The following is a 16,587-nucleotide window of genomic DNA, read 5'->3' on the forward strand; positions in this document are numbered from 1 at the left end:
TACGGAGCAGTTGCCATACTACACTGTAATGCAGTTAGTCAATACAGTCTTGACAGTACAGCGATAAATGTTCAACAGAAACTGAGGAGACAGGCAGGCTTTCTTTAGCCTCCAAAGAAAGTAAAGTCGCTGCTGCATCTTTTTAACCAGACTGGAAGTGTTTATTGTCCAAGAAAGGTCCTCAGAGATGTGGACACCCAGGAATTTAAAGCTGGAAACACACTCCACCTCAACACCATTTACATGGAAGGGAGCATGACTGCTCCCTTTAACTTTCTGGTAATCCACAATGAGCTCTTTGGTTTTCTTAGTGTTGAGGGTGAGGTTGTTGTCAGCACACCATGTTGCCAGGTGCTGGGCCTCCTCTCTGTAAGCTGACTCATCATTGTCATTGATTATTCCTATTACCAAGGTGTAGTCTGCCAACTTTAGAATGGAACTGGAGCCATATAAAGAGACTCAGTCATGGTTGAAGAGGAAGTAGAGGAATGGGTTGAGTACATAGACCTGTGGAATGCCAGTATTCAGAATTAGGGTAGAGAGTTGTTTAACCTGCCAGACTGGGGTCTGTTGGTTAGAAAGTCCAATTACAAACAGAGGTGCTGATGCCAGGGTTGCCAGAGTTCAATTACAAGATTAAAAGGGATGACAGTGTTAAATGCAGAGCTAAAATCATCAAATAATATTCTAACAAATGAGATATGGTTGTCCAGGCATGTCAGGGCAGAGTGAAGAGATGAGAATATTGCATCTTTCATTGACCTACTGGGATGATAGGTAAGCTTGTAGGGATCTAATGTGGGAGGCAGGCTAGATTTGAGGTGGCCCAGAACCAATCTCTCAAAGCACTTGGTGATGATGGGGGTGAGTACAACAGGGCGGTAGTCATTCAGGCTTCCTAGGGAGGATAGTTTAGGCACCTGTACAATCATTGTGGACTAACCCCAGTGACTTTGCTGGATAGGCTGATCAGGTTCAGCAATTTAACTTTCAAAAACACTGAACAGAACAAAGGCCAGAAGGTTCTGTAAAACAGATACATTTATAAAACACAACAGTCAACATGTAAATTATTCAGTGAAAGAAAAAAAACTGAATATTTCCTATTTGTATTATTGAGTACAAACAAAAAATCTCATTTAATCAACAGTTTAGTTTACAAATATCTGTAGGAACTAATTCTCATTTTACTGCAGTGGGGTTGATAATTGCGTTTTTTTTTTCTAAAAGCTATGTCTATTTTCTTCATGTTTCCCTTGAAAAACTTATCAGAACATCATTCAATATTATTTGATATTTCACTCTTAAAAGATTATGAAAATATGAATCAGTAATCACATGTGTATGGAATGTGGAAAGAACAAACCATTGCACCTGTGGTAATAGTGTTATTACTGACAGAGCTGAGATTAATGTTATCAGTTAACAGCATTTCAAAAGAAAATAGCAAGTTATTTATGTGCTACCCAATTTACATGTAATTTTACTGACTAAAATATCTATTCTGTTTTGTGATTTCAGCAAACTTGTACAAATTAGTGACATACATTTAAGAAACAAGAGATGTAATATTTGTGTTAAAATACAATACAAATATAAGTTCACTAAGTTACATAATAATACAGAATTTCCCCAGTCTGCGAATATTTACTGATTAAGTGTATAGACAATTTTTAAAAGTGTAATTCTATTGTTTATTAGTTATAAACTAATATTTACTTTTTAAATAATTTATTACACAGTAAGCAACAGAGTTAAATTGGAATGACTCATAATTAAATCAGGCAAACCACAAATAAGAAATATTAAACAACATTTACATTTTTGGGTTTTCAATTGAAATTAATATTAGTAAAAACTCTAAAATATTGAATTTATATTGCTTGATAAAACATAACTTTAATTTAAGCAAAATCAAAAAAGCATGTTTAAGTTATGTTTGCATTTTAAATCTTGAACTTAAACTATAAGATAATACCATAGTCAAATCTGAATAGTTCCTTTCAGACACACTGTAAATCAGATCATCAGCTTGAGAATGTGGCTTTAACCACATCCTGCAATCTGGTATGTAAATAAAGCACTTGTAACTTATCCAAATCCACATTGAAACTGATTGTTTCCGGAATAACAGATTGTTGCGCTACAGTTTTCTTACATATCCAAATGCTATTGATGTATGTCACAAATATGGACTTTTTATTCCTTTTTCTAAAGTAAATTCACATTCTTGTCATCATTCATTGGCTGTTTCATAAAACCTTAAACGTGATTTATATGAAAAATTCAAATTAAAAGATTTTTCAATATTAACAGTAATTACTATGTATATGAATTAATTAAAAACACGGGTTAAATTGATAGGTATGTTAATATTTCAAAGGAATTTTGTCAAAGAGCACACTTAATGCTTTCACACTTGTCAGAGAAAAAAAACATTTCACTACACATTAAATAGTAAATTTTGCTCTGCTTTTTTCTAATTAGGAAAAATATATAAACTATATGTGTTTAGTTCATTCATTTTCCAGTACTGTATAATTTCTTTCACTGTAATAAGAAACAAAGATTATCCTGCCAGCAAAAGGCAGAAATACCTCATGGATTGGATACCAGTCCCTCACACAATGCAAAGAAGCAGAGCCCCATAGATTCTCAATAAAGATATTTAAAAGATACCTTTCAGCGTAACATTATTTATTTGAAATGCGGAAGAAAGCTACACTACATGTAAAAATATTTATATTTTAAAATTGACAGAGAGCATAATTTTAATACAGAAGGCACCTATTGTAAGTTCTCTTTGAAAACTTGAACAACAAAAATTATGAGTTGGTAACATGCTAGGACAATGAGATAGGAGAATGACTGAAAACAAGCACCATGAGTCACGAAAATAGAGATTATTCAAAATCCTTACTTGTACTTTGAATGATTTCTGGATTTTAATCCAAAACTCTGTGAACTGTAAGGCAAAACTGTGCCACGTCAAAAAATCTAATTTCATTTTACATATTGTTATTATAAGCAGTGCACCTTAATATACAGCTTTGGAATGATAACAAATTTTAAATAACTGAAACTTTAAAATAGAATAAACTTCTAAATCTAGGTTTCAGCCTTCCTTCCTCAACGTTAATTAATATGATAATTATATGAGCCTAAATAAAATTTATTTCAAGATGGTGACAATATTGTTTCAGAACTTGCATAATGCCAGCAGTATTCATAAAATATTTGTAAAACTGTGTCATAAGCTGTCTTCATTATTTAAAAGTTATGAATCTCCTTCTGTCCTGTATGCATTTCCTACATTGTGTATTCCATCCCTCAACCTGGCTTCTACACCATTGCCTTGGACACAACTGTAGTTTATTTGAACTCCCTTATCCAGTAAAAGTTGATGGGGTGCTAAACTGGACTATTAAAACTTTTCTATTAATTCCTTTTATCTCACAGCTATTAATAATTAAATATAATGTAGAGTTCAATCATAGGAGAATTAAACAACTGGTGCTATTTAGTTAACTGAAAATAAAACGGCTTTCCATTCTTTCGACATGCTCAGCAAATATATTGAGATTCTTGGCATGAAACATAGCAGTATTTTTTACCATAAGACCACCCAGTTATAAAATTAGAATGAAAAGTTTTTGTTGTACGAGTACAGAATACTGACCTGACACACAGCTGCTTGAAGCATAGCATCTAGGCCTCCCTCGGGTGTGTCCATATTTCCAGAAATGTGCTGCTGCTGCACTACCCTTGTAAAGTCTGTGATGTTTTTAGTAAGGGAAAGTGCATGGATAAACCCATGTGCTGGACTACAGCTACTTGGAAAATCACTGTGAAATAAAAAATAAAAGTTGTCAGAAATAAAAAAAACAAAATAATGGATTCACTATTTGAACCACTGCTATAACAAATATGAAATGAAAATGACAGGAAAATAATAAGAGTATTGTAGATGCTATAAGGTCCACTAAAGCTGGACTGTTTAATGAAGGCAAAAATATATTTACTATAAATATATACTGTCAGCAATTCAAATAAATTATATGTACTCCTGTGTTTTTTAAATGTAGTTTTATATAATTGAGAGATAAATGAAACTCTTTCTGATATATTTCTGAGATACTTTAAGAATCCTTTTTAGATAAATAAATTATAAATGATAAATAAGTTGAGTAAAACATTTGGGATAACTTAGCATGTTATACCTCTTACTGTTCTGTATTTTTTTCAGTTATTCATAATAAAAGATCACTTACCTGCATGGATTGATTACTTTAGGAGGGTAGACACTTATGTATGGTGAAACAGGCTTGTCCACAAATGATCCAAAACCCATCTGAATATCTTCAGTAAACTCTTCCATTTTCTGTGACAACTTGAGTCCCACTGACTTTAACTCTGCTAAATTTTCTTGCATTGACACAGATACATCAACCAAATAGTACAGGTCTATTGGATTCTTTTCAAGTTGGTGTACTTCCAGGATAAAACTTGCTTCACTGCCTAAATACATACATTAAAGTATATTAATGTTACAATAATACATATGTTTAATAAAACATTTCTTGTTGAACTCCCATTTACCCTAGTTGTAAAGTAGAGGTCAGCAGCCAAAACAAAGCTAAATGAAGGAATATCATAATGCAAGATCATTCGTCTGGTACAGAAGACTGAATACTGTAAAATAATATTGAGTTTATTTTATATAGACAAGGCTTAAGATGTTTTCACTAATACAAAATTCTCAAAATACGAATTGAAGAGGAGATTGTGCTTTACATATTGAAGGAGTATGGTAAGGTCTTTAAGAAATGGGTTGAAAGAACAAAATAACAACTAAATCCGACAGTTGCTCATGAAATAGCATACATTTTATGTAGAGTCAAATTAAATAGTAAATACTACTGTATATTACAAAGAAGATTGGTCAGTATTCAATATCGTATTAATAAGCTTTGTACTTATATACATTACCTGTTTAGGAAATGCTATTCTTTTATATATCATGTTCGTAAGAAAAAGGCATTAAGGCTTTAAAGTCACTGCAGTTTTTATTTCTTGTCTGGTGCCTCCTGACTCACCAGTTCAAGCAAACCTCCACATATGATATAACGTTCAACTTTTGGGGAACCTCCTCCTATTTTGTCCTCCTCTAGACCCAAAAAAAAAAACCTAATTTTTTGCCCATTTTATGACAATATTTGTGCAGACAATTCCATGCTTATGTTAACCAGGAAACGGATAGGAGTTTTGAGCAAAAATGATCAGAAGGACTTTAAGTTGAGCATGATACAACAACCAACCCAAGGGGATCTTTAATGGGACACAAGCAGTCAAGGTTACGCATTTTTACAAAACTACAAAAAAATGGGGATTGGTAATATAGGCATGTGGAGTGTCATTTTATGCTATTTCAATAATATTTTTAATATTTGATTCTTTACCGGTGGGCCTAAGAGCCACTCCCAGAAGGTTAAAAATGACAAATTACAAATCTAAGCATGTGGGGTGTCAATGCTTGTGAATATGGTGTCATTTTAGATTTGTGATGCTTTACTAGGGATATAGCCCCCTATTGACCTCTATCAGATGGTAAAAAATGACAAATTTCAATTGTAAATTGAGACTATTTATACTTTAAACATTTAGATTGAACCAAAGATTTTAATATTTCAAATATCTGATGCAAATTATTTTATTATGAATTTCTTTATTATGGTTTATTATGAATTTTTACATCATGAAGTAAATTGTTACAGTTCTTATGAACACCCTGAATTAGGGAAACATTGGCTAATTCAGAATTTTAACACTTTTACTTCAACATTTTTTAAAATTTTTTTCTACTTGCTACTATTTTTTGTATTATGTTACATTTCTTGCTTTCCCTTTATATATATTGTATTTTACACATTTTTGTTTTTAGTATTATGCTATGTTAGCCTATAAGAAAGTATTTCTTGGGCTCTGCCCTGAAAATGCTGAGAAAGTTCTTTGTTTCCAGAGAAATGTTTTATAGATCCACTGTTCATCTATTTGTCCATTGATTTCCTGAACCTATTTTCCCAAATACAAGGTCATAGAACCTGTCATGACAGGATCCAGAACCAACATAAAAAGAACATGAGTTCATCAGTAGACATAATTTATACACAATCAAGTAGGATCCAATAATCATCAATTAATCTATCATGCTTATCTTATGTAGACGTATTGAGAACAGGCAAGCTTCAAGCAGACAGGCTGACTGTAAAGACTATATCTGTAGAGCTGTGAAGCAGCCACTCTAACCACAGGGCAACTACCACTTCAGATACAGCATGAGTGCATTTTAAAGGATTCATTCTTAACTTTAATTCAGCTAAAGTAAAAGTAATTACCTTAATACTGACTTCACATAATTTGAAAATATAAGGACTATTTTATTGCAAGACAAAGTTACTATGCGAGGTATACAGTTTAAAGCAGACCATTCAGTTGCATGCCTCATTTAATGGAATACACAATGTAAAAGGTAAGACAAACATATATCAAAAAACAACTACTAAAATGGTAAAAATGAATTACAAACCAGGTCTTAAATGCAATGAAATCTCTTTTGGTGTCACTTGGGTGCCTCCTGCATCACTGTTTACTACATTTTTTACTTGGGGTGATTCAATGAATTGCAACTTGCAGCCTTTCTGAATAAGGTTGGAGGTAAGATCACATCTTTGATGGATTGCTGTTCCAGGTAGAAAATCCTATTAGAATTTTAGAAAAATATGTTATTTTAAAAGAAATCAAATTTAAGAATGAAATCCTCAAAAACTGTATAAAACAGACTCCCAGACACGGTATACTAAATACATTTAAAACAAGTTTATTTTTCTAGTATACATACATAGTATGCATATATATTTCTGTTCAAACTTCTGGGAACATAGAAAAGGCAGCTGGAGCCGAAGCTAAGAAATCTAAATGTCTTGACATCATTCTATTCTTTCTCCTAGAAGGAAACTGCAGCCTCATTAATAATTTAGCCTCAAGGTCAGATGTTCAACTTATTCAGATCATTTGAGGGGTTTATGGGGGTTCCCGCTGAATTTAAGTTGCTAGAAAATGTAACTTGTTACATTATGAAATCTTCATTGATATACATTCTCTGCATTAAATGGGCTTGTAGCTAAATGCTAAGAATCTGTTCTAGGTTTAATTTGGCGAACTGTGTACTTGGTGCATCCCATTTGACTTCTTAGGTTCCTGCATGACTGATCTCTTCACTCCCTAGAAAGGTTAATGCTACTGTTTTTAGCTGTTCCGTGACCACAAAGGGGCCCAGACGGTTTGAGGTTGAGACAGCAGTGGCCAAATTATCTAAAGAAATGGATCTTATTTTCAGTTCATCTCTTGGTTATAAAATCCCTAATACAGTCCTTGACAGTTATTCTATTCATATCTAAATTATTCAAAGATGAATAATATGTAAAACAATGGACAGTGTTGCCAGGAGAATCCAAAAAAAACATATGATGCAGGATACACAGCATTCACTCTTACTCTTAGAAGAGCATAGTAAACATTAACTTTATGTTAAATGTAGAACTCAATACTCAAATGCAGAGACACTGAGAAGAAGGTATCAGTAGGCGGTAAGGCATCAGATTTTAAACCTTTTAACCAATTGATGTACAACTGATGCTGAGTGAAACTTTGACTGACTTATTGCTCCGACCTTTTTGTAGTAATGTTTTAAAGGCTTTACATGGAATTACTGTTTCTGGAAAAGGCTAATTTCAAGGCACTGGAAATTACTTGAAAACACTAAGCACTTCCTAGCCTGGAAAAGCTTTGCTAAGTTGAGGGCTTTGTTAGTGTATGCAGCATAAGTGCATGTGGGCGTCTTTGGTTTTAAATAAACAGGCAAGACTTAACTAAGAGAAGTGAAATACAATTAGTTTCAAGGTTAGGTTCTACTTGCATGAAAACAAATGGTTGCTTTGGAGATGCAAATATTTTGTTTAGCTACTTAATTAAATCAGAGCTCTAGTGCTAGTAGGCTCTCATCCCCAAGTCTGGATTAAAATACCTTGCAGAAGTAGGCCTCTCATATTCTGGATGCATAACATCTATAGCATGTTTATTTACTTTATAGCAGCATTGTAAAGCAGACACACAAGATAAAAGAGTCTATGTTGTTCCACTTCATTTAATTCATCCATGTAATAAGCAAAAATAGAAATTCAGAAAATGAAGAAATAAATAATGAAGTGTGCTTATGCATAAGCATATATCAACACACAGCTGTGTTATACTTGGAATTTGAAGGACAAACACATGTCTGGTGTTTCTTAACTAGTTCAGTCAGAGTTTTTATTACTACTCAGATCCTTAGATTGCTGGTATTCTTGTATGCTATATCTTAATTCTGGATTGCACACTTACACCTCCCTTTCTGATTTTAAGCGGTTTTCTCTTTTAGGTGATTCAAATGCAAATTTCCCTCCTTTTAGATCTGCTGGTAGCTAAAATGCAGGACAAATTTTTAAACTTTCATCTTGAGTTCACCATTGGCCAAAAATGAAAAATATATAGTTTGAGTTTTTCTCTAATGGAGAACAGACACTGACAAAAATGAGAAAAGAATAAAAAAAGGGAAAAAAGCACAATAAACGCACGGTCCTACTAGCTCAATCAAAGTGGTTTTCCATCTCCCTTGTCAGATCAGGAACATTACTCAAGAGGCCTAGGAGAATGCACTGTATTATTCTTTCCTTTTTTCTTTTCTCTTAATTTTTAATCTATGCCACTGAATCATTCTTTGACTCAAATGAAGTGCATTAACAGATGCGAGGGTAGTACTGTATATATTTTTTCAGTATTTTTGTATATACTCCCCTCACCTCCAGTCTCTCTCTCTCAGTAACTCTCTGTTACTCTCTCTCTGTCTCCCTCTAAAAGCCCTCCCTTGGGTCACTTTTACCAGCCCCAGAATCACTTCTGCAGTCAGAGCCAGCATAGGCTTGAACTCCCACTAACAGCTCCTTGTTTCCCCAAGTCTTTAGTTGGCTTTAAGTAGTGAGATCTTCTAGGCACCTCCCCATCTGCCTGATTTCCTAGAGGGACAGGACAATCCAAAAATTCTCTTGGTCAACCAAGTGGCCTGGCTAAGAGGCATTTCCTGGCTAAGAGCATTTCCTCCCTGCCCTTGTTCCTTTTTGAACTGGAGGGTCAGGCACTTCTGCTACTAAATCACTAGGATCATTAGAATTCTGAGGACATATTTCATGCTTCCAGCAAAGCTGCACCTTTTTTTGCTCTCTCACACACATGCTGGTGCCCTTGTCTAATGCATATGGAGGTCACACAGCACATATAGGGCTTAGTGGCACATAGTAACCTCAACATATATCCCAAACTGTAGGACTTTTTTTAGTAGTGCATGTATCCCTCTGGTTTGAAAAAGGAAACTTGCTGTGGGATTTTTTTATGTCCTTTGCCTTCTTAAGTGATACACTTGCTCCTTGTAATCTCTTACTATCCAGGCAGCTCCACAAACAAATTTGCAAGCAAAAAAAAAACAAACTATGTTCTTATAATATGGCATTGCTTCTATTTACCATCCAGTTGCAGTTGAGCTGGTCTTACAAACATTTTGTCACCACTATTCATCGATATATATATATTGTCACACACATGCTCATGGGGGACAGTTTACAGGTTCAAATAGTGATATTCATCAGCCACAATGGGGATTGGTGCTCACACCTTATCCTCTCGCCTCTTGTTCCTCTGCAGTTCAGCCGAAGACCCTGCCCCTCAATGATATCACCACTGTTCCACCCACTAACATCACTACCGACCAGTACTGAGTACATCCCTTCCAGTACTCAGAATTCACCTTCCTGAGACAACAGTTCCTGTTCCAGACACCTTAACTCCACCTCTTCCTCATGTCCGTCATAGTTATAGAACAGACTCGCCCTGTTAGTTCAGTTCAGTTGTGAACTCTGATCTGTAAAGATGTGCTTCTTTTATTTTGCAGATTTTTTCAGTATACAGGGTGGCCATCCCCAAACCTTTTTCTTGTCGGCTGCCTTATTTATTCTTGTGTGTTCATATTATTAAATGCAATATCCCTTAAAGAAGACCTTGTATGTTCACACAACACTACCTGTTTTGCACCTTCCACCCACAGCTTTGAGAAACCACCAGGAGAGGGCAACTTACCCAACCACAGCACCCACAGCTGGCTCCAACCTTCTGGCCGGGACTGTATAAAACCCATCAACCCCCAGATGAGGTTGTCTGCTTTTGAACATGATACTTGACCTGAAACAAGGTATTTCCAAGCCTCCCTAAAAGGAACCCATTTCTTTTGAGCCGGCCAACATGTCATCATGTTCTATTGTTGGTGCTGTCAAGCACAATTTTAATTTTTACTATTTTGTGCCAACTAAACATGGACACCTGGTCGGTACCCCAGCATTTCAAAGTGGCTCATGTTAGTCTGTCTGCGCAATCACGCTGTCTTCTATTCTCATTGGGGGAAATCTGTGGAATCTGCATATTCTCCCTAAGTTTATGTAAACTCCTTTCGATTTCATCCCATAGTTCAAAAGAATGTTAATTTACAACTCTAAAATGTTTCTGATTTGACTATTGCTGAGTCCATGAGTGTGTTTTGTGTAGAATGGATACCTTCTTTGCTACTAATTACTGGCTTCTGCTCTCCAAAAATTTTGAGTAGAAAGACATGAAAATTCATAAACTGGATAGGCGAATGGATGGGAAGAACAGAAATAAAATAAACAAAACAAGTTAACAAAAAACAGCAGTAGTTTCACTCGACTGCTTCCAAGCATGTTCACATACTCCAACAACCTTGAAAGAAGGCAGCTGTGGTCTGTGTTCTGGGTTTTATTTTTTTTTAACAAATCTTTTCAGTTGTTTTGTTTTTCATACAATTCTTATCTTTATTTCATATTGATGTTTACATTTTTTATAACCTTTCTATTAGATTTTTTACACCAGTCTAATCACATTTGTAAAGGGGTAATAATTATCCCTTGGCACACTGACAGGAGCCTGCGGTGGGTTGGCACCCTGCCCAGGATTGGTTCCTGCCTTGTGCCCTGTGTTGGCTGGGATTGGCTCCAGCAGACCCCCGTGACCCTGTGTTCGGATTCAGCGGGTTAGAAAATGGATGGATGGATGGACACTGACAGGAGCCCAACACAACTATAAGGCCTTTTGTAGTAAAAAAATATATCAGGTTTCAGTTATAGCAAGTTATTTAATACAACGAATAATCAAACATATTTATCAGCAAGATACAATTTTATACATGAGGACTTTTTCAGATGAGAACAAATTAGATTTTTAATTTCTTTAAGAAATAGTGGATTTGAAGAAGTACGTTTTAATACACTTCAAAGCCTGTTTAATAAAAAGCATGCTGCCTTAAGCTACAACTGTTTGAGATTTATTTTGTCATTTTCTTTACAGTCTGCTGAAATATTACTACAATGAGTGGGGTCCTTTTAATTGAAATCATCTTCATAATAAACGGGTTCAATTTCTACATGAAGCATCAATTTATAATTATTTTATGGTTACTTAAGAGACTACGAAGTTTCAGTGCCTACAAGGAATTAACATTTGTTAAATACTTTCAGGTTTTTCATTTACATCATTATATTCATAGATTCTTTAAATATCATAATCTTTCCAGTTTCTCCCACTTCTTTCACTATTGCTGATATCAATGCTATTCATCAGGCCTCTACCCCCACATTTCTTTCTGCCATTCAACCATGACCTTACATAATGGAAAATCCCCTAGTTTAAATCTCTGAAATGACCTGGCTTTTACAATTGCTGCCTTTGTGTGTCTAATCCAAAGATATTTCTATGCTGTGTTCCTTAGAATTATCTGCAGCAGATTTGCTAGTGCTCTTTTCAGTTCTGCTTCAGCCCATTCACTTTAATAAAAAAGTAGGAGCAAAACAATAAACAAAGTACAGTACCTCTGCAAAGCACCACCCACACTCAGGTCCTTGGTATATGCAATCTCTACAGTTTGTTATTTGAGAAGACGTACACCTGCTATCTCCTGAAAGACAAAGACAAAGTCATAATAAGTTGAAACTCATACTGTTTAAATATTAAACAAGTATTAAAATCATAATTCTGACCTTTAATAGTAGCATTAGTATAAAGTATGTATGAATTAATATTGAACTTCAACTGTTTATTACATTTATTGTTGGATGCTAAGGTGGCACTGTGGTTCAGTAATGCTTTCTCACAGATCCTTGGGGCCTGGGTTCAATTGCCACTTCAGTCTCTGCCCATCAGACTTGGTTTATCTACTGTATCTATCAGTCTTTACTCTTCCTATATTTGTGTAGGTATTCTTTGGATTGTGTTATGTTTCAGCCAGTGTTGTTGGCTTGGCTTAATTTTTGTATATTTACTCTTTTTGTTGTTTTCATATATTCTTTTCATGTTATATTATGAATTCTGTCTTTGGTTTTGCTTTGTCATTACTGTATTTATGCAATATTATATTTATTAATTATGTTGTATTTCTGTATTAATTTAATATATATAGTTTATATAGTCATCTTCTCTGTGTACTTATGTTGGGGCTATTGGTGCAGAGCCACCTGATTATAAAGCTGGGATACTGAACCCAGGTAGTATTTACCGTAACAAGAAGCTTCCATTGCCAGGGCCGACTTAACGCATGGGCACGCTGGGCAGTTGCCCCATAGGGGTCCCATGCTAATCTATGTATGTTGTGACTTGCTGAGTGGTTGAGTAAAGAGGGGCCCCAGTGCACTGCTTTGCCCGGGGGCCTATAATGCTGTTATGATGGCCCTGTCCATTGTACTCATTATTTCAAGTCCTGTTTCTTGTGATCATTATTTTTAAGATTTACTTATTTGTCTGAAATTTTTATCTAAATTGACAACACATTTGAGATATAATTGGTTACATTTCTTTTGTTTTTCCAGCTGAAGCACAGACAGGTGAAATGACTTGCTTGTGGTTACACAGTGTCAGTAGCTGGATTTGAACATACAACCTCAGGGTTTAAAGTCCAAAGCTATAGCCATAATGTCACTCTGTTTGGACTGAATTGACTCCTCTTCATGTTTGAAAGAATTGCTTTCTGGATTGAGATTTATCTGAATTTTTTTCATATAGGCTCAGCTTTTAGGGCAAAGCTGTTTTGTTTCTTTTGTGCTGTATCTTACTGTATTTTAGTTTTATTGTACCTTGATGTTGTACTCTTTTTATGCCTTCCTTAATCAATAATTAATTATTAAAGGGACTTTGTTTAGTTTTCTTGGGACTAAGTTTTTTTTAATATGTTTCCCTCTCTCTCTTTGACATTTAATATTTAAAAGCCTTTGTCTCATTTTGGGCCTGTGCGGGCCATAACTCTGCGTTCTGAGTTTGGGGCCAAACAGCCTAAGGTGGTGAGGCCAACTCTCCAGTGGTTACTCTTGGGTAAAGTGTAGAACTGGCCTTTGATTTTGAGGCCTGCACTATTTTTGAGTAGATGAGATGGAAGGAATCACAATGGGTTAATTATAATTCACAAATATAACATTAAGTGCAGGTTTACTGTAGTTGTTATTTATTAATTGTACTATTGTGTTTTAAGTGTGTGCTTTGATGGGCTGGCACACTGTTCAGGGTTGGTTCTTGTCTTGTAAAGGATAATACTGGATTAAGTTGTTTTTGTATCAATCAATTTTCAATCAAAAAATTAATGATATTAGAAATAACATAGTATATCCCTCCAACACTAAGGATCCACCTAAACCCCAGCATCCTGTTATAAACAAATTAAACTCTTTCACTAGGATAGATTTACCTGATTTACAAAAAATAATCTCTCAATTAAAATCCTCCACCTGCATCCTTGATCCAATACAATACAATACAAAACAAGGTTTTTCAAAGAAGTATCAGGCGTGCTAATTGATAATGTTCTGGACATAGTAAATTCGTCATTAGATACGGGGGTCTTCCCAGACTGTCTTAAGACTGCTGTAGTTAAACCCCTTCTTAAGAAATATAATCTTGACCCCTCGGCTCTTGAAAATTTTAGACCCATCTCTAACCTGCCTTTCTTAAGTTCTGGAGAAGGCAGTCATTATGCAGTTAAATGACCACCTCAATAAGCATGCTATTCTTCATAAATTTCAGTCGGGTTTTAGAACAAATCACAGCACAGAAACGGCACTCGTTAAAGTAGTAAATGATTTGCGAGTGAATGCAGACAGAGGCCATTTATCTGCTCTCATCCTCTTAGATCTGAGTGCTGCATTTGACACCATTGATCATAACATTCTTAGAAATCGCCTTAGTCAATGGTTGGGCCTCTCTGGCAGTGTCTTAAATTGGTTTGAATCCTACCTGACAGGGAGAAAATTTTTTGTTAGTTGTGGGAATTACAACTCGACTCTGATATCCGATGTGGTGTTCCAAAAGGCTCTATCCTGTGTCTGCTGTTATTCTCAATCTACATGCTTCTGTTAGGTCAGATTATCTCAGGGCACAACATGAGCTACCACAGCTATGCTGATGACACACAGCTGTATTTATCAATAGCACCTGATGACCCCGATTCTATTGATTCACTAACACAATGTCTGACTTGTATCTCAGAATGGATGAATAGTAACTTTCTCAAGTTAAATAAAGAGAAAACTGAAATCTTAGTGATTAGCAATAATGGATAAAATGAGGCTATTAGAAATAAACTGGATACATTAGGATTAAAAGTCAAGACGGAGGTAAAAGGCTTAGGGGTAATTGTTGACTGTAATCTGAATTTTAAATCGTATATTAATCAGATCATTAGGACAGCATTTTTTCACTTAAGAAACATAAGTAAAGTTAGACCTCTTATATCACTGAAAGATGCTGAGAAATTAGTTCACGCGTTTGTTTTCAGTTGACTAGATTACTGTAACACACTCCTCTCAGGACTACCCAAAAAAGACATAAATCATTTGCAACTAGTGCAGAATGCAGCTGCTAGAATCCTAACTAGGAAAAGAAAATCCGAACACATTTCTCCAGTTTTAATGTCACTACACTGGTTACCTGTGTCATTCAGGATTGACTTTAAAATTCTGCTTATGGTTTATAAAGCCTTAAATAATCTCACCCCATCTTATATATCGGAATGTCTGACACCTTATATTCCAAATCGTAACCTCAGATCCTCAAATGAGTGTCTCCTTAGAATTCCAAGAACAAAACTTAAAAGAAGTGGTGAGGTGGCCTTCTGCTGCTATGCACCTAAAATCTGGAATAGCCTGCCAATAGGAATTCGCCAGGCTGATACAGTAGAGCACTTTAAAACACTGCTGAAAACATATTACTTTAACATGGCCTTTCTATAACTTCAATTTAACTTAATTTAACTTAATCCTGATACTCTATATGTTCAATTCATCATAATAACTATTCATGGTGGCTCTAAAATCTGTACTGACCCCTACTCTCTTTTCTGTTTCTTTTCCGTTTCTTTGTGGTGGTGGCCTGCGCCACCTCCACCTACTCAAAGCTTCATGATGCTCCAACAATGATGGATGGATTTAAAGACAGAAGTCTACGTGACCATCATCATCATCAAGCCCTTCCGTGAGAACCCTAAATCCAAAGAGGACTGTTTCATTTATGTTAGGTAGAATGCCCAGAGGGACTGGGCGGTCTCATGGTCTGGAATCCCTACAGATTTTATTTTTCTCCAGCCGTCTGGAGTTTTTTTGTTTTTTCTGTCCCCCCTGGTCATTGAACCTTACTCTTATTCTATGTTAATTAATGTTGATTTATTTTGTTTTCTTATTGTGTCTTTTATTTTTCTATTCTTTATTATGTAAAGCAATTTGAGCTACTGTTTGTATGAAAATGTGCTATATAAATAAATGTTGTTGTTGTTGTACCTTATGATTCTGGATTAAGTTTCAAATCTAGTAAACTACAACAAATTCAAAAAACAATAGATAAAAAATATAAAAACTTCCCCAGCTACACCTTAAATTCCTATAAAGAAGATCTTAAGAAAAACATAACTAAAGACAATGCTTGGAAAGGCACATGAGAGGATCATAGCCGAACCATCACCCAAAAATAAAAGTGTAGACTGTCAGTCCTTCTGCATCACTGGTAATTGGTCACTTCATTTTGACATGATATTTAAATATTAACAATATTAACATTAACTTTGGATGCAGACACTTAAAAAAGTGTCAGGTTGTAAAAAGACATCCGGAAATTTGCAAAAATACAGAGAGGAGCCTGTAGCAATGGCAGTCAAAAAAGATCTACAGTTGCCAAAAGAATGAAAGAAGTCTAGAAGACAAACTATATGGAATAAGAACTATATGGCATATGGCAGCAGAACAAAGAGCATTACAGATTAAAGATCAGAAGGAAGAGAGAGAGAAGGGAAACAAGAACAGTTCCACAATATATGGAGGAATGTTGCCAGTGCAGAACAATGATGGTGGTATGGGTCAGTCAGTTATCTAATGTCAAACTATTTATAAGGCAAAAGATGTA

At 35.2% G+C, this 16,587-nt stretch overlaps 1 protein-coding gene across 2 annotated transcripts in view; it reads right to left on the reverse strand.

Moving 5' to 3' along the window:
- Positions 1–16,587, reverse strand: part of itgb8 (integrin, beta 8) — a 60,591-nt gene that overhangs the window by 31,294 nt on the left and 12,710 nt on the right. For both annotated transcript variants that reach the window (XM_039736690.1, XM_039736691.1), the window contains exons 2-5: positions 12,024–12,109; positions 6,587–6,758; positions 4,272–4,518; positions 3,680–3,845 (exon numbers count right to left, since the gene is read on the reverse strand). In XM_039736690.1, the coding sequence (XP_039592624.1) occupies positions 3,680–3,845; positions 4,272–4,518; positions 6,587–6,758; positions 12,024–12,109 (671 nt within the window). The remainder of the gene's footprint in view (positions 1–3,679; positions 3,846–4,271; positions 4,519–6,586; positions 6,759–12,023; positions 12,110–16,587) is intronic.

Source organism: Polypterus senegalus, chromosome 15, assembly GCF_016835505.1.
Source record: "Polypterus senegalus isolate Bchr_013 chromosome 15, ASM1683550v1, whole genome shotgun sequence".
Lineage (NCBI taxonomy): Eukaryota > Metazoa > Chordata > Cladistia > Polypteriformes > Polypteridae > Polypterus > Polypterus senegalus.